The sequence below is a fragment of the Somniosus microcephalus genome, unplaced genomic scaffold, assembly GCF_052327205.1.
Source record: "Somniosus microcephalus isolate GS21.2 unplaced genomic scaffold, FLI_Smic_1.0 unresolved_chr7, whole genome shotgun sequence".
Lineage (NCBI taxonomy): Eukaryota > Metazoa > Chordata > Chondrichthyes > Squaliformes > Somniosidae > Somniosus > Somniosus microcephalus.
In genome coordinates this window covers 5,346,131-5,371,002 of record NW_028225185.1, presented here as the reverse complement: position 1 = coordinate 5,371,002, position 24,872 = coordinate 5,346,131, and the positions used below count along the sequence as shown (strand labels likewise).

Genomic DNA, 24,872 nt, shown 5'->3' with positions numbered 1-24,872 from the left:
TAACTCACACCCAGTCCCGTTCACCCATCACCCCCTGTGCTCACTGCCCCGTGTCCTAACTCACACCCAGTCCCGTTCACCCATCACCCCCTGTGCTCACTGCCCCGTGTCCTAACTCACACCCAGTCCCGTTCACCCATCACCCCCTGTGCTCACTGCCCCGTGTCCTAACTCGCACCCAGTCCCGTTCACCCATCACCCCCTGTGCTCACTGCCCCGTGTCCTAACTCACACCCAGTCCCGTTCACCCATCACCCCCTGTGCTCACTGCCCCGTGTCCTAACTCACCCCCAGTCCCATTCACCCATCACCCCCTGTGCTCACTGCCCCGTGTCCTAACTCACACCCAGTCCCGTTCACCCATCACTCCCTGTGCTCACTGCCCCGTGTCCTAACTCACACCCAGTCCCGTTCACCCATCACCCCCTGTGCTCGCTGACCTGCACTGGCTCCCGGTCCGGCAACGCCTCGATTTTAAAATTCTCATCCTTGTTTTCAAATCCCTCCATGGCCTCCTCGCCCTTCCCTATCTCTGTAACCTCCCTCCAGCCCTACACCCCTCCCTATCTCTGTAACCTCCCTCCAGCCCTACACCCCTCCCTATCTCTGTAACCCCCTCCAGCCCCTACACCCCTCCCTATCTCTGTAACCCCCTCCAGCCCTACGCCCCTCCCTATCTCTGTAACCTCCTCCAGCCCTACACCCCTCCCTATCTCTGTAACCCCCTCCAGCCCCTACACCCCTCCCTATCTCTGTAACCCCCTCCAGCCCCTACACCCCTCCCTATCTCTGTAACCCCCTCCAGCCCCCACACCCCTCCCTATCTCTGTAACCCCCTCTAGCCCTACACCCCTCCCTATCTCTGTAACCTCCTCCAGCCCCTACACCCCTCCCTATCTCTGCAACCTCCTCCAGCCCTACACCCCTCCCCATCTCTGTAACCCCCTCCAGCCCTACACCCCTCCCCATCTCTGTAACCCCCTCCAGCCCTACACCCCTCCCCATCTCTGTAACCCCCTCCAGCCCTACACCCCTCCCCATCTCTGGAACCCCCTCCAGCCCCTACACCCCTGCTATCTCTGTAACCTCCTCCAGCCCCTACACCCCTCACTATCTCTGTAACCTCCTCCAGCCCCTACACCCCTCCCTATCTCTGTAACCTCCTCCGGGCCCTACAACCCCTCCCTATCTCTGTAACCTCCTCCGGCCCCTACAACCCTCCGAGATCTCTGCGCTCCTCCAATTCTGGCCTCTTGCGCATCCCCCGATTTCCATCGCTCCACCATTGGCGGCCGTGCCTTCAACCGCCTGGGCCCCGAGCTCTGGAATTCCCTCCCTATACCTCTCCGCCTCTCTCTCCTCCTTTAAGACGCTCCTTAAAACCTGCCTCTTCGACCCAGCTTTTGGTCACCTGTCCTAATATCTCCTTATGGGGCTCGGTGTCAGATTTTGTTTGATAATTGCTCCACTGAAGAGCACTGGGACGTTTTATTATGTTAATTTTAATTTTACTAGACGCTGTATAACTGTTGTTGGTGGTGGTGGTGTTCCAATGGGGTCGATATTAGGACCACTGCTCTTTCCAACAGACACTAATGACCCGGACTTGGGTGCAGTGCCTTCAGGAGAGGAGACAGGGGAGCAACATGGAACTTAGTGAGAGGGGTTTAACCACCTGATAAAGTGACACAGACACACGGTGCATTGTGTCACTATAAGAACATCAGAATTAGGAGCAGGAGTCGGCCATTCGGCCCCTCGAGCCTGCTCCGCCATTCAATAAGATCACGGCTGATCTTCGACCTCAACTCCACTTTCCCGCCCGATCTCCATATCCCTCGATTCCCCTAGAGTCCAAAAATCTATCGATCTCGGCCTTGAATATACTCAACGACTGAGCCTCCACAGCCCTCTGGGGCAGAGAATTCCAAAGATTCACCGCCCTCCGAGTGAAGAAATTAGGAGGGTACCAACTCCCCTCAGCCTCCCCTGAAAACCTGCTGCCAATCATCTAGAAAGTTGCACATTTAGGCTTTCTCCCCCTCTCTTATCCTCCCTCTCCACCCTCCCTTCTTCCACACCCTCATTCCCCCTCCTCTTCTCCCTGTTCCCTCCTTCCCACCTCCCTTGGCCCCCTCCTCACATTCCCTCCTTCCCACCTCCCTCGCCCCTCCTCACATTCCCTCCTTCCCACCTCCCTCACCCCCCTCCTCACATTCCCTCCTTCCCACCTCCCTTGCCCCTCCTCACATTCCCTCCTTCCCACCTCCCTTGGCCCTCCTCACATTCCCTCCTTCCCACCTCCCTTGGCCCCTCCTCACATTCCCTCCTTCCCACCTACCTCGCCCCTCCTCACATTCCCTCCTTCCCACCTCCCTCACCCCCCTCCTCACATTCCCTCCTTCCCACCTCCCTCGCCCCTCCTCACATTCCCTCCTTCCCACCTCCCTCGCCCCTCCTCACATTCCCTCCTTCCCACCTCCCTCACCCCCCTCCTCACATTCCCTCCTTCCCACCTCCCTCACCTCCCTCCTCACATTCCCTCCTTCCCACCTCCCTCGCCCCCCACCTCCCTCGCCCCTCCTCACATTCCCTCCTTCCCACCTTCATTGGCCCCCTCCTCACATTCCCTCCTTCCCACCTCCCTCACCCCCCTCCTCACATTCCCTCCTTCCCACCTCCCTCCTCACATTCCCTCCTTCCCACCTCCCTCACATTCCCTCCTTCCCACCTCCCTCCTCACATTCCCTCCTTCCCACCTCCCTCCTCACATTCCCTCCTTCCCACCTCCCTCCTCACATTCCCTCGTTCCCACCTCCCTCGCCCCCCTCACATTCCCTCCTTCCCATCTTCATTGGCCCCTCCTCACATTCCCTCCTTCCCACCTCCTTCACCCGCCTCCTCACATTCCCTCCTTCCCACCTCCCTCATCCCCTCCTTCCCACCTCCCTCATCCCCCTCCTCACATTCCCTCCTTCCCACCTCCCTCATCCCCCTCCTCACATTCTCTCCTTCCCACCTCCCTCATCCCCCTCCTCACATTCCCTCCTTCCCACCTCCCTCAGCCCCCTCATCACAGTCCCCCCATTCCCCCTCCCATCATCATTCCTCCTCCTCCTCCCCAACTCCTCCTCCCTCTCCCCGTTTCCTCTTTCCCACCTCCCTCACATTCCCACCTCCCTCCCCCACCCACATTCCCTCCTTTCCCCTCCCCGTTCCCCCTCTCCTCGTCCTCCTCCCCCTCTTGCCCACCTCTGTTTCCCCCTCGCCCCTCCTCCTCCTCCTCCCCCCAAGAGGAAAAGCGAATGACATTTTTGCATTTTATTTCAGTCAGTGCCAGATCATCGCTGTCAATCTGCCCTGACTGCTGGTGACCTATCGGGACTGGGAGGTCGAGAGAAATACGGCCGTCCCTTTTCATCTCTGGGTGGCTCATGGCAATGCAGCCAGATTGATGCTTACGGGTCCCCCTTCCCTCCCCGAAGCCCAAAGGCGCTGCTTTGGAAGGTTAGCCAGACTAGTGCGGGATTCTCCTGCAGTCCCTGTTAATGACCGAGGGCCCCACACCTCCCACCAGCCACAGTCCACAGTCTCTGCGGGCACGGAACACAAAGGACGAGCAAGTGACAATACAGACTCCCCGGGGGCCTGGCTGTCGTCGTGGCAACGTGCGGTTAACCCTTCGAGCTCCAGAACTTCCCTGCTCGGCGAGTGGGCCACTCGCACAGGTTCCCCGCCCCGAGACAGTGAACCGTCCCCTCCAAGTCAGTGGGACGTCGACAACAGTTTTATTAACGTTCCCGCTGTCGAAACCCTGGTCCATGCCGATCCTCACCTCCAGACTCCGACTATTCCAGCACACTCCTCGCCGACCTCCCACCTTCCCTAAACTTCAGCTCATCCAAAACTCCTGCCCAACTCGCGGCGAGTCCCGTTCACCCATCACCCCGCTGTTGCTCGCTGACCTACATTGGCTCCCGGTCTGGCAACGGCGTGATTTTAAAATCCTCATCCTCGTCTTCAAATCCCCTCCATGGCCTCCTCGACCCCTCCCTATCTCTGTCACCCCCTCCAGCCCCTACACCTCTCCCTATCTCTGTAACCCCCTCCAGCCCTACACCCCTCCCTATCACAATTCACAATTCAAATCGCTTTATTGGCATGATAAGTTACATCTTATGTTGCCAAAGCATCAAAATACATTTATGGTTTAGCACACAAACGCAGTTCTATTCATACAGTGTATAAACAGGTATATCCCTGAGTGTATAAATATACATTCGCATTGTTTATATATATTCTTTTCTTAGTTTACTGGTTGTCCCTCTGTTCATGGCAAGCTGTAACATAGTGTGCCGCCAGTGTTATACAGCTTCTCTCCTCTCCCAGTAGGAATGGGAGTTTTTGGTTGTCATTCAGATTTCTGAATTCATGGCATATTTGTGAGAATTTTTGGTAGAAATTCTCCCTGATGCCCTGATATTTTCCACAAGCTGTGAGGAAGTGCATCTCTGTCTCCACCACTCCCTGACTGCAGTGAGAGCATATCCTGTCCTCTCTTGGCAGCCTGGTCTGCCTGTGTCTGCCTTTTTCGATCGCTAGGCTATGTTCGCTAAGTCTGTACCTTGTCAAGGTTCTTCTCAGTTTGTTATCCTTTACCATGGTCAGGTAATCAGCTATGTTGTGTTGTCTGTTTAGGGCCAAGTAGCAATTGAGTTTGCTTTGGGTTTTTGTTGTTTCTGCCCAATATGTCAGATATTTTTCCTTTTGCTTAGCGACGATTGTGTTGGGTCGAATTCTTTGTGTTACCCTGTCACTGTCCTGGGGCTGGTTATTGTTAGTATTGTTAGTAGTTACTTCACTGAGTCCCAGGACTAGTTGACTGAGGGTATTCTTCTTTATGGTCAGCTCTTGGCATTTCAGGGCGTCGTAGTGATAGCATTGGGGATTGCTCATTTGTAGGTGATTCCAAAATTTGGTGGCTCTTTTTTGGATAGTGATTATTAATGGATATTGGCCTAGTTCCGCCCTGCATGCATTGTTTACTGTTTTCCTTTGAGTCCGGAGGATACTTTTACAGAATTCTGCATGTAGGATCTCAATTGGGTGTTTGTCCCATTTTGCAAATTCTTGTTGAGTTAGCGGTCCCCATACCTCACTGCCATAGAGTGCAATTGGTTCAATTACTGATTTGAAAATTTTGAGCCAAATGCTAATTGGGATTTCTATTTGGATTGATTTTTTGATGGCATAGAAAGCCCTTCTTGCTTTCTCTTTCAGTTCATTCACAGCCAGTTTGAAGTTTCCCGTAGAACTGATTTTTATGCCCAAGTATGTGTAGTTAGTGGTTTGTTCAATTTTGGTTGTTCCTACTGTGAAATTTATTTTGGGTCCCTGATGTTTGGATCTTTGCTGGAACACAAGGACTTTGGTTTTTTGGGGATTTATTGTCAGGGCCCAAGTCTGGCAGTATGACTCCAGCAGGTCCAGGTTTTGCTGTAGCCCCTCTTTAGTAGGTGACAGCAGAACCAGGTCGTCTGCATAGAGGAGGAATTTAACCTTGGATTCATATAGGGTGAGGCCGGGTGCTGTAGATTGTTCAAGTAGTTTTGCCAATCCATTTATGTAAATATTAAAGAGTGTCGGTGAGATTGGCGAGCCCTGCGTCACCCCCCGCCCCTGTGGGAAGTATTTTGTTTGTTTGTCTCCAATTTTAACTGCACATTTGTTGTTTGTATACATTGATTTAATTACATCATATGTTTTCCCTCCTACCCCACTTTCAATAAGTTTCAGGAATAAACCGTCATGCCAGATGGAGTCTCAAGCCTTCTGGAAATCTACAAAGCATGCGTAGATTTTGCTTTTGTTATGGTGAACGTGTTTGTCAATTAGGGTCTGTAGGGTGAAGATATGATCGGATGTTCTATAGTTTGGCAGGAATCCAATTTGGCTTTTACTCAAGACATTGTGCTCCTCAAGGAAGTTTATAAGTCTTTTGTTTATGATGCTACAGAATACCTTCCCCAGGTTACTGTTTACACAGATGCCTCGATAGTTGTTTGGGTCGATTTTGTCCCCACTTTTGTATATGGGCGTTATGAGTCCTTTGTTCCAGATATCAGGGAAATAACCGACACTCAGAACCAAGTTGAAGAGTTTTAGGATAGCCAGTTTCATTTTGTTGTCTGTGTGTTTAACCATCTCGTTTAGTATGCCGTCTGTCCCGCAGGCTTTTCCTGGTCGCAGGTCCTTGAGTTTTTCAAGAAGTTCTTTTTCTGTTATTATGGCGTCCAGCGGGTTTTGGTTATCTTTTATGGCCATTTCTAGCTTTTCCAGTTTTTTGCATATTTGGCGTTGCTCTGGTCTTAGTGTGTTTTTCTGGTATAATTTTTCAAAGTGGTTTACCCATGTGTCCCCATTTTGAATGGCCAAATCGTCGTGTTGTTTTTTGTGTAGTGTTTTCAAGTTTTCCCAGAAACAATTGGAATCAATGGATTCCTCCATGGAGCTGAGTGTATTCTTAATATATTGCTCTTTTTTGGTTCTGAGTGTGTTTCTGTATTGTGTTAGTGTCTGACAATAAGTAAGGCGTAGTTCCTCGTTTTCTGGATGTCTGTGTTTTTGGTTTGATATTTTTCTAAGTTTTTTCCTCATGTTATGGCAATCTCGGTCAAACCATTTTTCATAGTTTTTTGTTTTGGGTTTGTTCTTGCGAGCTTTCAAGTTTGCATTTGTTGCCAAATTATCAAAAATATTGTTTAGTTTACTAACTGCCCGGTTTACGCCTTCTTTATTGTGAGTGTATATGTTATCCAGAAAGGTGTCTAAGAGAGCTTGAGTTGATGCATTACTAATTGTTTTCTGGTATTTTTCCGTGTCGTTTTTGGCCCATCTGTACGATTTTTTGGTGTTGTACAGTTTACTGGGTTGTGTTTCTATGTTGTTTGTTTCTGTCTTTTTGAGGAACATAGTAATTTGACTGTGATCTGACAGTGTTGTTTGTGGTTTGACTGTGAATGCTCTGAAAGAGGATGGGTCTAAGTCTGTAATCATATAGTCTACTGTGCTGCAGCCAAGAGGTGAGCAATAGGTCGATCTTCCTAGGAGGTCTCCTATGAACCTACCATTGACAATGTACAGACCCAGGTTTCGACAGAGCTGTAGTAGCTGTTTACCGTTGGTATTTGACTGCTTGTCGCAGTTATGCCTGTATGGAAGGGAAGGGATGTCAAAGTGGTTATTCCCGAAAACGTAATTGTTTCCCTGATTATTGGTGAAGTCTGGTTCTTCGCCCGTTCTTGAATTGAGGTCCCCACAGATCAACACGTTCCCCTGGGCCTGGTATTGGATAATTTCCCCCTCCATGTTGGAGAAGGTGTCCTCTTTAAAGTACGGGGAATCGATTGGAGGGATATAAAGTGCGCAAATGTAAACATCTTGGGTGTTTGAGATAATCTCCCTCTCAAGTTTGAGCCACATATGGTTTTCACCCTTTTTTATAAATTTGATGTAATTCTTAAGTTCTGTTTTAAACCAGATCAGTATGCCTCCGGAGTCTCTGCCTTGGGTTACACTTGGTAATTTATTGGAGGGGACCACCAGCTCAGTGTACCCTTGGGGACAGCCAGTGTGTCCTTTTCCTTTATACCAAGTTTCCTGTAAAATGATAATATCTAGGTCTTTAGTTTCATCTATGAACTCTGGGGTCCTACTTTTCACTTCTCGCAGTGAAGAGCGTAGACCTTGGATATTCCAGGTCGAAATATATAAGGATTTCATGTTAAGTTTGATCTTTTACTATGATAGGTTAAAGAGTGGTACGTGTTTGTCGTGTCTAAGTGTGGGAAAAAAAAGATCACATCAGTTGTCTACAAAAGTTAATACAATTTGGTTACAGTTCTTTCTATTAATTAGTCCTTGATCCATAAGGCGGAAGTAGATGCTGCTGCACATCTGCTTATTGTCTCTTAATGGATTGTTTCTGTCTGAGGTATTGCGTACGTCCTGTGCATCTCTCCCTCTGTCTGGCTGGGAGCAGTCCTATTCCCCTGTGGGACAGGAGTGGTGCAGGTCTGATATTGTTGTTTTGCATGGGGATCCTCTCTGGTCTCGGTTGGTGTGTTGGTGGTCCTTGTAGTGTTCTTGATATGTACCCCGCTGACCTCTGGTGGTCGGGGGGGGGGTCCTCTTGGAGTCTGGGTATGGACCCGGTTAAAAGCGACGTCCTTCAGGGCTTTAGCAAAGATCGATATTCTTTGCCTTTGGATGTGGACGTGGTCATAAAGACATTCCTCATCGAGGGTGGGGTGTTGGGCCAGGTGTACGTTGTGGTTTGATTCGCAGTCTCTTGCTATGCTGGCATTTATCTCATGAATTGTGTTGTTGTTGGAAGTCTGTTCTCGGCAATATTGTGGAAACAGTGATTCTAGTGTTTGGAAATGTACTGCTTGCTTTCCTAATCATTGCTCTGAGCGATGTTGCTACTTCTTTCTGTTGGGTCTTTAGGTCATTTGTGCCCGTGTGTATTATTATGTGTTGGGGGGAGCCTAATCTGGCTTTGGTCAGCCATCCCATGGCTCTGTTTGTTGTTGGGCACCAGATCTTTTCTACTTTACTTCTGGGGAATAGCTTTTTCTCCCATAGAAATTTCCCATTTGAGTCTATGAGTATTACGACGTCAGCCTTGTTTGTGTTTACTGTCTGGTGGCTTTCGCTTGGACTCATAGTGTGTGTGCTGGGCTGGGGTGTCTGGTGTGTGCGTACCTCTTGTGAGCGGCCCGCTTGTGGTTCCACGGTGGTGGGGGAAGATTGCGAATCAGTATGCTGGTCGGTCTGTGTGGCACCCCTTGTATTGTGTGTCTGTTGCTTTTGTTCCGTCCGGCTCTGTCTTGTCTTATCTCTAGCCTCTGGTTGCTGGTCTAATGGTGTTATCTCTCCTCTATGGCTCTCTTCTTTTTCCTGCAGCTCTTTCACCTGATTCCTAAGTAGATTCACCTGGTTCTCAAGTAGCTTCAGCTCCCTCTTGTGTCTCTCCCTCTCCTGATTTTGATCGTCATTCATTTTGAGGAAGTCCTCTCTAAGTTTAACCATCTCTATCTCTAATTGATTAAATTTATCTTTTGGTTGTATCTGGCTGTGTGATCCCGGGGTATGTGTCTGGTCGGCCCTGGAAGGCTCACTCACTTCCTGGCTAGGCTGGTCGGCCCTGGAGGGCTCACTCACTTCCTGGCTATGCTGCTCTTCTCTTGGTGAGCTGGGAATGGTAGGGGGACTATGTGTGGCTTCCTCCCTGGTAGTTATGCTGGGGTTTGTCAGTTGTATCGTGTGGCTGTGGTTCCCCGGGGTTAGTGTCTGGTTTGAACTGTGTGGCTCGTTCACCTCCTGACCAGGCAGATTTTCTCCTGGTAAGTTGTCAATGTTGGGGGGAGTGCGGGCCACTCTGGGGCTGTTCCTTCCCCCCTTAGTTAATTTTTTCAGTGTCCTGAAGGCCGTTGCAAATTTGTCGAGGTTGCCTTGCACTAATATTGTTCCGGTATTGTACGCGTTGACCGTCGTAGTTGAACTGTCTCCTGGTGTGTTAATTTTCATTATGGACCCATTTGCGGTATTTTCTAGCTTAACATTGGTATAGTGTGATTTTATTGCTGTGATCCAAGCCACTGGCTGATCTGAGTAGAAAATGAGGTTACTTTTTGTCCCATTGTTGTAACAGTCAGCAAAAAGTGTTTCTGGTTTTTCTCTCATCTGCTCATGCTTGATCGCTTTTATAGCTTTTTTTGCGGTGTTGGGGGGAATCTGGAAGCGGGGCTGTTGTGGATCTTCTGATTCGCTCATTTTTGGTAAAGTATTGTTGATCTTAGAATAAGCTTTTCTGGGGCCCCGGGTTTGGTGTTTCCCTCTCCCTGTTCGCGAACTTTCCCGGTCCCCCTCTCCGACCCCGTGGTCCCTGGGCCTCGGCTTCTGGGTTCACCCTTCTCAGGTCTGGGTCTGTGAGCCGCTGTTTCCCGGTGCCTTCGGGCTGTTCCCCTCCCCCTCAGAGGTCTCTGTGCCTCTGTCTCGGCCTGGCTCCTCGGGCCTTTCCCTGGCTTCAGTCTCCCTCCCTGGGCCCTGTACTCACAGTCTTGGTTTGCTTCTGGAAGCCTTCTGGTTGCTCCCCTTCTCCTCAGAGGTCTCTGGGCCTGGCTCCTCGGGCCTTTCCCGGGCTTTCTAGCCCAGCCGCCGCTCGGGCTGTGCCTCGTTCGCCGTTCGGGTGCTGGACTGCGGTCGTCGCTCGGGTGCTGGACTGCGGCCGTCGCTCGGGTGCTGGACTGCGGTCGTCGCTCGGGTGCTGGACTGCGGCCGCCGATCGGGCTGTGTCTCGTTCGCCGCTCGGGCTCCCCGAGTCACCTCATTCCGGCTGCCGCTGCGTCTCCGTGCGGCCTCCCCGATTCGCCTCGTTTCCCGAAGCGGCCTCCCCGAGTCTCCTCGCTCCGGCTGCCGCTGCGTCTCCGTGCGGCCTTCGCGCCTCGGTTCCCGATGCGGCCGAGTCACCTCGCTTCTGCTGCTGCTGTGGCCCCGTGCGGCCGCTGTTCTTTGGTTTGTATATATTTTTTTCCCTTATTTCTTTTTTTTCTTTGGCTTTTTTTTTCTAATTTCCTCTGGTTTTTTTTCCTTTGGTGGTCTCTTTGGTGGTCTTTTCCTTCCTTACTTAATCTAGACTAAACTAAACTTAAACTTAACTAAACAAACTAAACCAACTTAACTAGAGCTAAATTTAACTTTAAAACCTTTTTAAACTTGAAATTAACCTTTTTTTTCCCCACTTTAAACACTAAAAATTCAGCAGCCCATCTTCAGCGTGTGTATTCACTCTGTCTGGCTGTCTTTCCCAAGTTTTTCTGTATCTCTGTAACCTCCTCCAGCCCTACACCCCTCCCTATCTCTGTAACCTCCTCTAGCCCTACACCCCTCCCTATCTCTGTAACCTCCTCCAGCCCCTACACCCCTCCCCATCTCTGTAACCCCCTCCAGCCCCTACACCACTCCCTATCTCTGTAACCTCCTCCAGCCCTACACCCCTCCCTATCTCTGTAACCTCCTCCAGCCCCTACACCACTCCCTATCTCTGTAACCTCCTCCAGCCCTACACCCCTCCCTATCTCTGTAACCCCCTCCAGCCCCGACACCCCTCCCCATTTCTGCAACCTCCTCCAGCCCCTACACCCCTCCCTATCTCTGTAACCTCCTCCAGCCCTACACCCCTCCCTATCTCTGTAACCTCCTCCAGCCCCTACACCCCTCCCTATCTCCGTAACCTCCTCCAGCCCCTACACCCCTCCCTATCTCTGTAACCTCCTCCAGCCCTACACCCCTCCCCATCTCTGTAACCTCCTCCAGCCCTACACCCCTCCCTATCTCTGTAACCTCCTCCAGCCCTACACCCCTCCCTATCTCTGTAACCTCCTCCAGCCCTACACTCCTCCCTATCTCTCTAACCTCCTCCAGCCCTACACCCCTCCCTATCTCTGTAACCTCCTCCAGCCCCTACACCCCTCCCTATCTCTGTAACCTCCTCCAGCCCCTACATCCCTCCCTATCTCTGTAACCTCCTCCAGCCCCTACACCCCTCCCTATCTCTGTAACCCCCTCCAGCCCTACACCCCTCCCTATCTCTGTAACCCCCTCCAGCCCCTACACCCCTCCCTATCTCTGTAACCCCCTCCAGCCCTACACCCCTCCCTATCTCTGTAACCTCCTCCAGCCCTACACCCCTCCCTATCTCTGTAACCTCCTCCAGCCCCTACACCCCTCCCTATCTCTGTAACCCCCTCCAGCCCTACACCCCTCCCTATCTCTGTAACCCCCTCCAGCCCCACAACCCTCCCAGATCTCTGCACTCCTCCAATTCTGCCCTCTTGAGCATCCCCTGATTCCCATCGCTCCACCATTGGCGGCCGTGCCTTCAGCCGCCTGGGCCCCGAGCTCTGGAATTCCCTCCCTAAATCTCTCCGCCTCTCTCTCCTACTTTAAAGGTAAGCCATTTAGGACAGAGATGAGGAGGAATTTCTTCTCCCAGAGAGTGGTGAACCTGTGGAATTCTCTACCACAGAAGGCAGTGGAGGCCAATTCATTAAATATATTCAAGAAGGAGTTGGATATATTTCTTAAGGCTAAAGGGATCAAGGGATATGGGGAGAAGGCAGGGACAGGGTACTGAATTTGGATGATCAGCCATGATCGCATTGAATGGCGGAGCAGGCTCGAGGGGCCGAATGGCCTACTCCTGCTCCTATCTTCTATGTTTCTATGTTTAAGACGCTCCTTAAAACCGACCTCTTTGACCCAGCTTTTGGTCACCTGTCCTAATTTATCCTTATGTGGATCGGCGTCAAATTTATTGTCTTAAAATACTCCCGTGCAGCGCCTTGGGACGCTTTACTAGGTTAAAGGCGCTATATAAATACAAGGTGTTGTTGTTGAATTCCCTGTTTGGATTTATTAGTGACTATTATTAGTGGATTTATTTATGGCCTCTTGTTCTGGTCTCGCCCGCTAGCAGAAGCATTTGACATTAAGAGTAAACTTACGTTGGTGTGGGACTGCGGTCACGAGTCGGCCCAGACCGGGTAAGGACGGCAGGTTGCCCTCCCTTGAAGGACATCAGTGAATTGGTTGGGCCAATCACGCACAAGATGGGCCGAATGGCCTCCCTCTGCGCTGTGAATTTCTAAGATTCGAATCTGACAGCTTCGCCTGGTCAGTTTTAAATCCCCCGCTTTCACTGTACCTGTCGAGTCTCTAACTTAGAATCACACAGCACAGGAGGCTGCCATTTGGCCCATCGTGCCTGTACCGGCTCTTTGAACGGGTTCTCCAATTAGTCCCACTCCCCGCCCCCGCTCTCTCCCCAATAGCCCACCAAATATTTCCCCTTCAAGTATTTATCCGATTGGCTTTTGAAAGTTATTGAACCTGTTTCCGCCGCCCTTTCAGGCAGCGCATTCCAGATCACGAAAGCTCACTGCATTTCAAAAAATTTCTCATTCCCCCCGCCCCGCCAACTCTGAAATAAATTCTCCTCCTCCCTCCTCTGCCCCCGCCACCCCCCGAGGAAAGGCCGACCCGTAACGTCAACTCTGGCTCTCTTCCCCCGACTGAGAGTCATACAGCACAGAAAGAGGCCCTTCGGCCCATCGTGTCCGCGCCGGCCATCAAGCCCCGTCTATTCTAATCCCATTTTCCAGCACTTGGTCCGTAGCCTTGTATGCTATGGCGTTTCAAGTGCTCATCTAAATGCTTCTTGAATGTTGTGAGGGTTCCTGCCTCTACCACCCTTTCAGGCAGTGAGTTCCAGATTCCAACCACCCTCTGGGTGAAAAAGTTTTTCCTCAAATCCCCTCTAAACCTCCTGCCCCTTACCTTGAAACTATGCCCCCTGGTTATTGACCCCTCTACTAAGGGGAGAAGTTCCTTTCTATCCACCCTATCTATGCCCCTCATCATTTTGTACACCTCAATCAGGTCCCCCCTCAGCCTTCTCTGCTCTAAGGACAACAACCCCAGCCTGTTCGGTCTCTCTTCATAGCTGAAGCACTCCAGCCCAGGTAACATCCTGGTGAATCTCCTCTGCACCCTCTCCAATGCAATCACATCCTTCCTATAGTGTGGCGACCAGAACTACACACAGTATTCCAGCTGTGGCCTAACTAGCATTTTGTACAGCTCCATCATAACCTCCCTGCTCTTATATTCTATGCCTCGGCTAATGAAGGCAAGTATCCCATATGCCGCCTTAACCACCTTATCTACCTGTCCTGCTGCCTTCAGGGATCTATGTACATGCACACCAAGGTCCCTCTGATCCTCTGTCTTTCCTAGGGTCCCACCATTCATTGTGTATTCCCTTGCCTTGTTAGTCCTCCCAAAATGCATCGCCTCACACTTTTACACAGAAACATAGAAGATAGGAGCAGGAGTAGGCCATTCGGCCCCTCGAGCCTGCTCCGCCATTTAATGAGATCATGGCTGATCATCCAAATTCAGTACCCTGTCCCTGCCTTCTCCCCATATCCCTTGATCCCTTTAGCCTTAAGAAATATATCCAGCTCCTTCTTGAATATATTTAATGAATTATGAATATATTTAATGAATTTTCAGGGTTAAACTCCATTTGTCACTGTTCTGCCCATCTAACCAACCCATCTATATTGTCCTGTATTTTCTGTATCTGTTTCGTTTCAGATTTCCGGCAGCGTTTCCCCCTTCGGGGAAAAGGTCGGAGCAGAGCTTGCTGCTACAGCAGGTGCAGGTCGAAGCTGGGAGAGAGGGGGAGACTCACCTTTCTGTGGGTGTAGGAGCACTGTAGGATGGCCAGGAGGTGAAAACCGACAAACGCCCAGCAAAACCTGAAAAGAAAACCAGAGCCCTCGTCATTCCGTGTCTCGGCTAACTACAAACGACGACTTGCATCTGTACCGCGCCTTTAACGTAGCAAATCGTCCCTGGACGAAAATCAGACACCCAGCTCCGCAAGGCGATATTAGGACACGAGCTGGGTCAAAGAGGTTGGTTTTAAGGAGGGTCTGAAAGGAGGAGAGAGAGGCGGAGAGGTTATGGGGGGGAATTCCAGAGCTCGGGGCCCAGGCAGCTGAAGGCACGGCCGCCAATGGTGGAGTGATGGAAATCGGGGGATGCACGAGAGGCCAGAATTGGAGGAGCGCGGATATCTCAGAGGGGGGGGGGATGTGGGGCTGGAGGAAAAAGAAAGATCGATTTTGCATTTCTCCAGCGCCTTTCACCACCTCAGGACGTCCCAAAGCGCTTTACAGCCAATGAAGTACTTTTTTTGAAGTGTGGTCACTGTTGTAATGTAGGAAACGCAGCAGCCAATTTGCGCACAGCAAGCTCCCACAAACAGCAATGTGAGAATGACCAGACCATCTGTTTTAGTGATGTTGATTGAGGGATAAATATTGGCCCCAGGAAACCGGGGAGAACTCCCCCCTGCTCTTCTTCCAATAGTGGCCGTAGGATCTTTTACGTCCACCTGAGAGAGCAGTACCGCCCCTCCGACAGTGCGGCGCTCCCTCAGTACCGCCCCTCCGACAGTGCGGCGCTCCCTCAGTACCGCCCCTCCGACACTCCCTCAGTACCGCCCCTCCGACAGTGCGGCGCTCCCTCAGTACTGCCCCTCCAACAGTGCGGCGCTCCCTCAGTACTGCCCCTCCGACAGTGCGGCACTCCCTCAGTACTGCCCCTCCGACAGTGCGGCGCTCCCTCAGTACTGCCCCTCCAACAGTGCGGCGCTCCCTCAGTACTGTCCCTCCGACAGTGCGGCGCTCCCTCAGTACTGCCCCTCCGACAGTGCGGCGCTCCCTCAGTACCGCCCCTCCGACAGTGCGGCGCTCCCTCAGTACTGCCCCTCCAACAGTGCGGCGCTCCCTCAGTACTGCCCCTGCGACAGTGCGGCGCTCCCTCAGTACTGCCTCTCCGACAGTGCGGCACTCCCTCAGTACTGCCCCTCCGACAGTGCGGCGCTCCCTCAGTACTGCCCCTGCGACACTCCCTCAGTACTGCCCGTGACAGTGCGGTGCTCCCTCAGTAGTGCCCCTGCGGAGCTCCCTCAGTACTGCCCCTGTGACAGTGCGGAGCTCCCTCAGTACTGCCCCTCCGACAGTGCGGCGCTCCCTCAGTACTGCCCCTCCGACAGTGAGGCGCTCCCTCAGTACTGCCCCTCCGACAGTGCGGAGCTCCCTCAGTACTACCCCTCCGACAGTGCAGCGCTCCCTCAGTACTGCCCCTGCGACAGTGCGGCGCTCCCTCAGTACTACCCCTCCGACAGTGGGGAGCTCCCTTAGTACTGCCCCTCCGACAGTACGGCGCTCCCTCAGTACTGCCCCTGCGACAGTGCGGCGCTCCCTCAGTACTACCCCTCCGACAGTGGGGAGCTCCCTTAGTACTGCCCCTCCGACAGTACGGCGCTCCCTCAGTACTGCCCCTGCGACAGTGCGGCGCTCCCTCAGTACTGCCCGTGACAGTGCGGAGCTCCCTCAGTACTACCCCTCCGACAGTGCGGCGCTCCCTCAGTACCACCCCGCCGACAGTGCGGCGCTCCCTCAGTACTACCCCTCCGACAGTGCGGCGCTCCCTCAGTACCACCCCTCCGACAGTGCAGCGCTCCCTCAGTACCGCCTCTCCGACAGTGCGGTGCTCCCTCAGTACCGCCCCTCCGACAGTGCGGCGCTCCCTCAGTACCGCCCCTCCGACAGTGCGGCGCTCCCTCAGTACCGCCCCTCCGACAGTGCGGTGCTCCCTCCGTTTGGCATTGGGAGTGTCAGCCTGGATTATGTGCTCAAGTCTCTAAAGCGGGACTTGAACCCACAGACTTCTGACTCAGAGGCGAGAGAGAGAGAGTGAGAGATATACCCAGTGAGCCGCGGCTGGCACTGAAGGAGGTTACAGAGATAGAGGGGGAGGCGAGGCTATGGAGGGATTTAAACATAAGCATTTTAAAATCCAGGCGTCGCCTCTTCAAAGTGGAGCTGAACGTTGACAAGACTCTTTAGGAGAGGAACCTCTTTGTCTGGCCTTCTACTGTTTTGTAATATAGTCTCCAATTCTCAAAGGGCAACACAATAGAATCATTAATCGGGCATCTCATCTGTCCCACTTAACAGTCAGGAGTTAGAGAAAGCAAATAAAGCTTTCCGTTGACACTGCGTCTTTTCACAGCATCCGCCCGTCGGGTGCGATTCGAACACGGTGAGGCTTTACTGAGAGTTGGAGGAGCGGGTGACTCGAATCGCCAGGTGCTAAGGCAGTCGGTGCGGTGGCCGCGGGGTTAAGCGGCCTGGGGAATCCAGAGGTCGCGGGCGCTCGAAACTCATCGGTCGAGCGGGGTCTGTACAGCGCCCAGCGATTGGCCAGTGAGATCGCTGGTTCAGAGCGGGGCGAGATTATAGTCTTTGGTCCTCCCGAGATGATCAAAGTGTCGAATCTGTCGACGGCTCAGGCTCTCCGGCGGACAGATATCCTAAACCAAACATTGGCATCACTGAATTACTACTTTCAGAATTCCCACATTTCTTTTTCATGTGGTCTGCTGGGATTGTGGAATCAGGGCCTCAGATATACAGCTCAATAGAAACAGCATTCACTGCGCGGACAACAGGACTGACTGTCCCAGCACTGACTGTGTGTGTAACAGGACCGAGTGTCCCAACACTGACTGTGTGTGTAACAGGACTGAGTGTCCCAGCACAGACTGTGTGTGTAACAGGACTGAGTGTCTCAGCACTGACTGTGTGTGTGTAACAGGACTGAGTGTCCCAGCACTGACTGTGTGTGTAACAGGACTGAGTGTCCCAGCACTGACTGTGTGTGTGTAGCAGGACTGAGTGTCCCAGCACTGACTGTGTGTGTATAACAGGACTGAGTGTCCCAGCACTGACTGTGTGTGTGTAACAGGACTGAGTGTCCCAGCACTGACTGTGTGTGTAACAGGACTGAGTGTCCCAGCACTGACTGTGTGTGTAACAGGACTGAGTGTCCCAGCACTGACTGTGTGTGTGTGTAACAGGACTGAGTGTCCCAGCACTGACTGTGTGTGTAACAGGACTGAGTGTCCCAGCATTGACTGTGTGTGTGTGTAACAGGACTGAGTGTCCCAGCACTGACTGTGTGTGTGTAACAGGACTGAGTGTCCCAGCACTGACTGTGTGTGTGTAACAGGACTGACTGTGTGTGTGTAACAGGACTGAGTGTCCCTGCACTGACTGTGTGTGTAACAGGACTGAGTGTCCCAGCACTGACTGTGTGTGTGTAACAGGACTGAGTGTCCCAGCACTGACTGTGTGTGTGTAACAGGACTGAGTGTCCCAGCACTGACTGTGTGTGTGTAACAGGACTGAGTGTCCCAGCACTGACTGTGTGTGTGTGTAACAGGACTGAGTGTCCCAGCACTGACTGTGTGTGTGTAACAGGACTGAGTGTCCCAGCACTGACTGTGTGTGTGTAACAGGACTGAGTGTCCCAGCACTGACTGTGTGTGTGTAACAGGACTGAGTGTCCCAGCACTGACTGTGTGTGTGTAACAGGACTGAGTGTCCCAGCACTGACTGTGTGTGTGTAACAGGACTGAGTGTCCCAGCACTGACTGTGTGTGTATAACAGGACTGAGTGTCCCAGCACTGACTGTGTGTGTAACAGGACTGAGTGTCCCAGCACTGACTGTGTGTGTAACAGGACTGAGTGTCCCAGCACTAACTGTGTGTGTAACAGGACCGAGTGTCCCAGCACTGACTGTGTGTGTAACAGGACTGAGTGTCCCAGCACTGACTGTGTGTGTAACAGGACTGAGTGTCCCAGCACTGACTGTGTGTGTAACAGGACTGAGTGTCCCAGCACTGACTGTGTGTGTAACAGGACTGAGTGTCCCAGCACTGACTGTGTGTGTATAACAGGACTGAGTGTCCCAGCACTGACTGTGTGTGTGTAACAGGACTGAGTGTCCCAGCACTGACTGTGTGTGTAACAGGACTGAGTGTCCCAGCACTGACTGTGTGTGTAACAGGACTGAGTGTCCCAGCACTAACTGTGTGTGTAACAGGACCGAGTGTCCCAGCACTGACTGTGTGTAACAGGACTGAGTGTCCCAGCACTGACTGTGTGTGTGTATATCTAACAGGACTGAGTGTCCCAACAGTGACTGTGTATAACAGGACCGAGTGACCCAGCACTGACTGTGTGTAACAGGACTGAGTGTCCCAGCACTGACCGTGTGTGTAACAGGACTGAGTGTCCCAGCACTGACTGTGTGTGTGTAACAGGACTGAGTGTCCCAGCACTGACTGTGTGTGTGTAACAGGACTGAGTGTCCCAGCACTGACTGTGTGTGTAACAGGACTGACTGTCCCAGCACTGACTGTGTGTGTATAACAGGACTGAGTGTCCCAGCACTGACTGTGTGTGTGTAACAGGACTGAGTGTCCCAGCACTGACTGTGTGTGTAACAGGACTGAGTGTCCCAGCACTGACTGTGTGTGTAACAGGACTGAGTGTCCCAGCACTGACTGCGTGTGTAACAGGACTGAGTGACCCAGCACTGACTGTGTGTGTAACAGGACTGAGTGTCCCAGCACTGACTGTGTGTGTAACAGGACTGAATGTCCCAGCACTGACTGTGTGTGTAACAGGACTGAGTGTCCCAGCACTGACTGTGTGTGTAACAGGACTGAGTGTCCCAGCACTGACTGTGTGTGTAACAGGACTGAGTGTCCCAGCACTGACTGTGTGTGTAACAGGACTGAGTGTCCCAGCACTGACTGTGTGTGTATAACAGGACTGAGTGTCCCAGCACTGACTGTGTGTGTGTAACAGGACTGAGTGTCCCAGCACTGACTGTGTGTGTAACAGGACTGAGTGTCCCAGCACTGACTGTGTGTGTAACAGGACTGAGTGTCCCAGCACTAACTGTGTGTGTAACAGGACCGAGTGTCCCAGCACTGACTGTGTGTAACAGGACTGAGTGTCCCAGCACTGACTGTGTGTGTGTGTAACAGGACTGAGTGTCCCAGCACTGACTGTGTGTGTGTATATCTAACAGGACTGAGTGTCCCAACAGTGACTGTGTATAACAGGACCGAGTGACCCAGCACTGACTGTGTGTAACAGGACTGAGTGTCCCAGCACTGACCGTGTGTGTAACAGGACTGAGTGTCCCAGCACTGACTGTGTGTGTAACAGGACTGAGTGTCCCAGCACTGACTGTGTGTGTATAACAGGACTGAGTGTCCCAGCACTGACTGTGTGTGTGTAACAGGACTGAGTGTCCCAGCACTGACTGTGTGTGTAACAGGACTGAGTGTCCCAGCACTGACTGTGTGTGTAACAGGACTGAGTGTCCCAGCACTAACTGTGTGTGTAACAGGACCGAGTGTCCCAGCACTGACTGTGTGTAACAGGACTGAGTGTCCCAGCACTGACTGTGTGTGTGTGTAACAGGACTGAGTGTCCCAGCACTGACTGTGTGTGTGTATATCTAACAGGACTGAGTGTCCCAACAGTGACTGTGTATAACAGGACCGAGTGACCCAGCACTGACTGTGTGTAACAGGACTGAGTGTCCCAGCACTGACCGTGTGTGTAACAGGACTGAGTGTCCCAGCACTGACTGTGTGTGTGTAACAGGACTGAGTGTCCCAGCACTGACTGTGTGTGTGTAACAGGACTGAGTGTCCCAGCACTGACTGTGTGTGTAACAGGACTGACTGTCCCAGCACTGACTGTGTGTGTATAACAGGACTGAGTGTCCCAGCACTGACTGTGTGTGTGTAACAGGACTGAGTGTCCCAGCACTGACTGTGTGTGTAACAGGACTGAGTGTCCCAGCACTGACTGTGTGTGTAACAGGACTGAGTGTCCCAGCACTGACTGCGTGTGTAACAGGACTGAGTGACCCAGCACTGACTGTGTGTGTAACAGGACTGAGTGTCCCAGCACTGACTGTGTGTGTAACAGGACTGAATGTCCCAGCACTGACTGTGTGTGTAACAGGACTGAGTGTCCCAGCACTGACTGTGTGTGTAACAGGACTGAGTGTCCCAGCACTGACTGTGTGTGTAACAGGACTGAGTGTCCCAGCACTGACTGTGTGTGTAACAGGACTGAGTGTCCCAGCACTGACTGTGTGTGTATAACAGGACTGAGTGTCCCAGCACTGACTGTGTGTGTGTAACAGGACTGAGTGTCCCAGCACTGACTGTGTGTGTAACAGGACTGAGTGTCCCAGCACTGACTGTGTGTGTAACAGGACTGAGTGTCCCAGCACTAACTGTGTGTGTAACAGGACCGAGTGTCCCAGCACTGACTGTGTGTAACAGGACTGAGTGTCCCAGCACTGACTGTGTGTGTGTGTAACAGGACTGAGTGTCCCAGCACTGACTGTGTGTGTGTATATCTAACAGGACTGAGTGTCCCAACAGTGACTGTGTATAACAGGACCGAGTGACCCAGCACTGACTGTGTGTAACAGGACTGAGTGTCCCAGCACTGACCGTGTGTGTAACAGGACTGAGTGTCCCAGCACTGACTGTGTGTGTGTAACAGGACTGAGTGTCCCAGCACTGACTGTGTGTGTGTAACAGGACTGAGTGTCCCAGCACTGACTGTGTGTAACAGGACTGACTGTCCCAGCACTGACTGTGTGTGTATAACAGGACTGAGATATGGAGATCGGGCAGGAAAGGTGGAGTTGAGGTCGAAGATCAGCCATGATCTTATTGAGGCTTGAGGGGCCGAGTGGCCGACTCCTGCTCCTAATTCTCATCTTCTCACGTTCACTGACTGACTGAACTATGAACAAACCTTGGACCCCCTGACCTTTTCCCGAGATGAGAAAGTTGCCAATATTTTGACCCCGGTAGCATTTTCGATTGTGATTTCCAATCTATAAATAAATTACATCCTCCGTTTGAGAATAATAAACCTTTTTTCCCACCCCCTGTGTTCGCAAATAATTCAGCTCCATTGTTTATTGATTCAGAATTCGATTCCGGTTTTGCGCGCAGTCCTGTGCTGCCTGTTTGTTTCTCTGCTCTCTCTGTGACCCGAGGCTTCTGGTGCCCCGTCTCAGGAGCGAGTGCCAAATGTAAATGGATCTCGACAAACACATCCTTCCTGAACGCAACCCAAATATTAAAAAAGGTCCATTAACGTTCCCAACAAGCTTGAAGTAAAGTCTCGTGAGGGTGGGGGGAACAGAGGTGGGAAGAGTGGGGCCAGGCCGGGGGGGTGGGGGGAGTCGGACACAGAGCCCACGCCTTGGGGCAAGGGTGGGCCTACACCCTCTGTGAAAAGCAACAAGCCTCCAAGATTTAAATTCCAGGCGGCCCCCTCCCAAAGCCAAGTCCAGCCAAAGAGAACAATGGAGAGGTTTTTCTTTGCCTTGTGCCCAGTTCTGGGAGCCTGACTTTCAGTCACTTTCCCAACAAGGGAGAGAAATGGGCTCCCTTCACCAGAACAGGAAAATGCCAGGAGGAAATCTGTGGGTAGAGCTCTCTCTCTCTCTTTTGAGTTAGTCGGTCGTGGGTTCCAGCCCCGCTCCTTAGACTTGAGCACAGAATCCAGGCCGACACTCCCAGAGCGCTGCACTGTCAGAGTGGCGAGCACTTCACTGCTTTGGGACGTCCAGAGGGTGTGAAAGGTGCTATTGAACCGCGAGTCTTTCTTTCTGTCTTTCGGATGAGACGTTAAACCGAGGCCCTGTCAGCTCTCTCAGGTGGATGTAAAAGATCCCACGGCCACTATTGGAAGAAGAGCAGGGGGGAGTTCTCCCCGGTGTCCTGGGGCCAATATTTATCCCTCAACCAACATCATTAAAACAGATGATCCGGTCATTATCACATTGCTGTGTGTGGGAGCTTCTTGTGCGCAAATTGGCTGCCGCGTTTCCAACATTACAACAGCGACGACACTTCAAAAAGTACTTCATTGGCTGTAAAGCGCTTTGGGACGTCCTGAGGTCGTGGAAGGCGCTGGAGAAACACAAGTCTTTCTTTCTTCCAGTGAGGGTGTTCAAAGATACGGTCCACCTTCGAACTCAGTGAGGCAACTTAGGAGGTTTTGGCCTAGAAATTCGGTGGGCTGCACCACCAGTTAGCGCCTAAAGAGGGCACTCGGTGGCTTTAGCGCCACTGGCCACGCCTCCCGCAAAATTTAGCGGGGCGCTAATGGTGGCGTTAGCCTGTAGCGCTGCGCCGCCACCGATGACGTCATCGGTGTGCGCAGCGCCCCGAACGCGATATTGGGTCGCGCCCACCCCTATAGCGCCGATTGCAATTCGTGACCGGTTCAGGGGGGCCTACCTGTGGCGGTAGTGGCGCCAATTAAAGGGGAGCTGCAGGGCGGCCATTTTTTTCACTGGCCGCCTGCCAGCACCTCCTCGCGCTGCCCTCCCTGGCCTCCTGATCCCCCCACCCCCCGGGCACTGCCGGCTGCGTCCCAAGAGCCCAGCACCTCTCCTCGGTGCCAGGCTCTTCTGCCGGCACTCGCGAACGGAGATCGCGCTGCTGCAGGCCCCTCCCCTTTAAGAAGGGGAGGAAGGCCTGCAGTACCGCAGCGCGCCGTGCCACAACGTGTGGCGCTGCGGCACGTTGCGCCGTGATATTCAGTTTCAGCGCCCCAAGAGGGACGCGGGGCGCCTCGAGCAGCGCCCCACTTCCGTTTGGGGAGCTGAAACTGAATATCGCGCTGGCGCAAGCGGCTCCGTCCGGAGCGGAAATTCCGGCGCCCAGGTGTTTGGGGCGCCACCAAATTTCTAGGCTTTTAGTTTTACACATCCAGGTTATAGGTGTAGATACAGAGTAAAGCGCCGTCTGCACTGTCCCATTAAACACTCCCAAGGCAGGTACAGCACGGGTTAGATACAGAGTAAAGCTCCCTCTACACTGTCCCATCAAACACTCCCAGGGCAGGTACAGCACGGGTTAGATACAGAGTAAAGCTCCCTCTACACTGTCCCATCAAACACTCCCAGGGCAGGTACAGCATGGGTTAGATACAGAGGAACGCTCCCTCTACACTGTCCCATCAAACACTCCCAGGGCAGGTACAGCATGGGTTAGATACAGAGTAAAGCTCCCTCTACACTGTCCCATCAAACACTCCCAGGGCAGGTACAGCACGGGTTAGATACAGAGTAAAGCTCCCTCTACACTGTCCCATCAAACACTCCCAGGGCAGGTACAGCACGGGTTAGATACAGAGTAAAGCTCCCTCTACACTGTCCCATCAAACACTCCCAGGGCAGGTACAGCACGGGTTAGATACAGAGTAAAGCTCCCTCTACACTGTCCCCATCAAATACTCCCAGGGCAGGTACAGCACGGGGTTAGATACAGAGTAAAGCTCCCTCTACACTGTCCCATCAAACACTCCCAGGGCAGGTACAGCACGGGGTTAGATACAGAGTAAAGCTCCCTCTACACCGTCCCATCAAACACTCCCAGGGCAGGTACAGCACGGGTTAGATAGAGAGTAAAGTTCCCTCGACACTGTCCCCATCAAACACTCCCAGGGCAGGTACAGCACGGGTTAGATACAGAGTAAAGCTCCCTCTGCACTGTCCCATCAAACTCCCAGGGCAGGTGCAGCACGGGTTAGATACAGAGTAAAGCTCCCTCTACACTGTCCCCATCAAACACTCCCAGGGCAGGTACAGCACGGGTTAGATACAGAGTAAAGCTCCCTCTACACTGTCCCCATCAAACACTCCCAGGACAGGTACAGCACGGGTTAGATACAGAGTAAAGCTCCCTCTACACTGTCCCATCAAACACTCCCAGGGCAGGTGCAGCACGGGTTAGATACAGAGTAAAGCTCCCTCTACACTGTCCCCATCAAACGCTCCCAGGACAGGTACAGCACGGGTTAGATACAGAGTAAAGCTCCCTCTACACTGTCCCATCAAACACTCCCAGGGCAGGTGCAGCACGGGTTAGATACAGAGTAAAGCTCCCTCTACACTGTCCCCATCAAACGCTCCCAGGACAGGTATACACCTCTGCGTAATCAAACAAGTTTGACACCGAGCCACATCAGGAGATATTAGGACAGGTGACCAAAAGCTGGGTCAAAGAGGTCGGTTTTAAGGAGCGTCTTAAAGGAGTAGAGAGAGGCGGAGAGGTTTAGGGAGGGAATTCCAGAGCTCAGGGCCCAGGCGGCTGAAGGCACGGCCGCCAATGGTGGAGCGATGGAAATCGGGGGATGCGCGAGATGCCAGAATTGGAGGAGCGCAGAGATCTCGGAGAGTTGTGGTGGCTGGAGGAGGTCACAGAGATAGGGAGGGGTGTAGGGCTGGAGGAGGTTACAGAGATAGGGAGGGGTGTAGGGCT

General features: G+C 52.5%; 1 protein-coding gene across 1 annotated transcript in view; it reads right to left on the bottom strand.

Moving 5' to 3' along the window:
* LOC147086423 (uncharacterized) overlaps positions 1-24,872 on the bottom strand; it is an 83,221-nt gene that overhangs the window by 46,849 nt on the left and 11,500 nt on the right. The window contains exon 3 of the mRNA XM_085978246.1: positions 14,321-14,387. Within this exon, the coding sequence (XP_085834372.1) occupies positions 14,321-14,387 (67 nt within the window). The remainder of the gene's footprint in view (positions 1-14,320; positions 14,388-24,872) is intronic.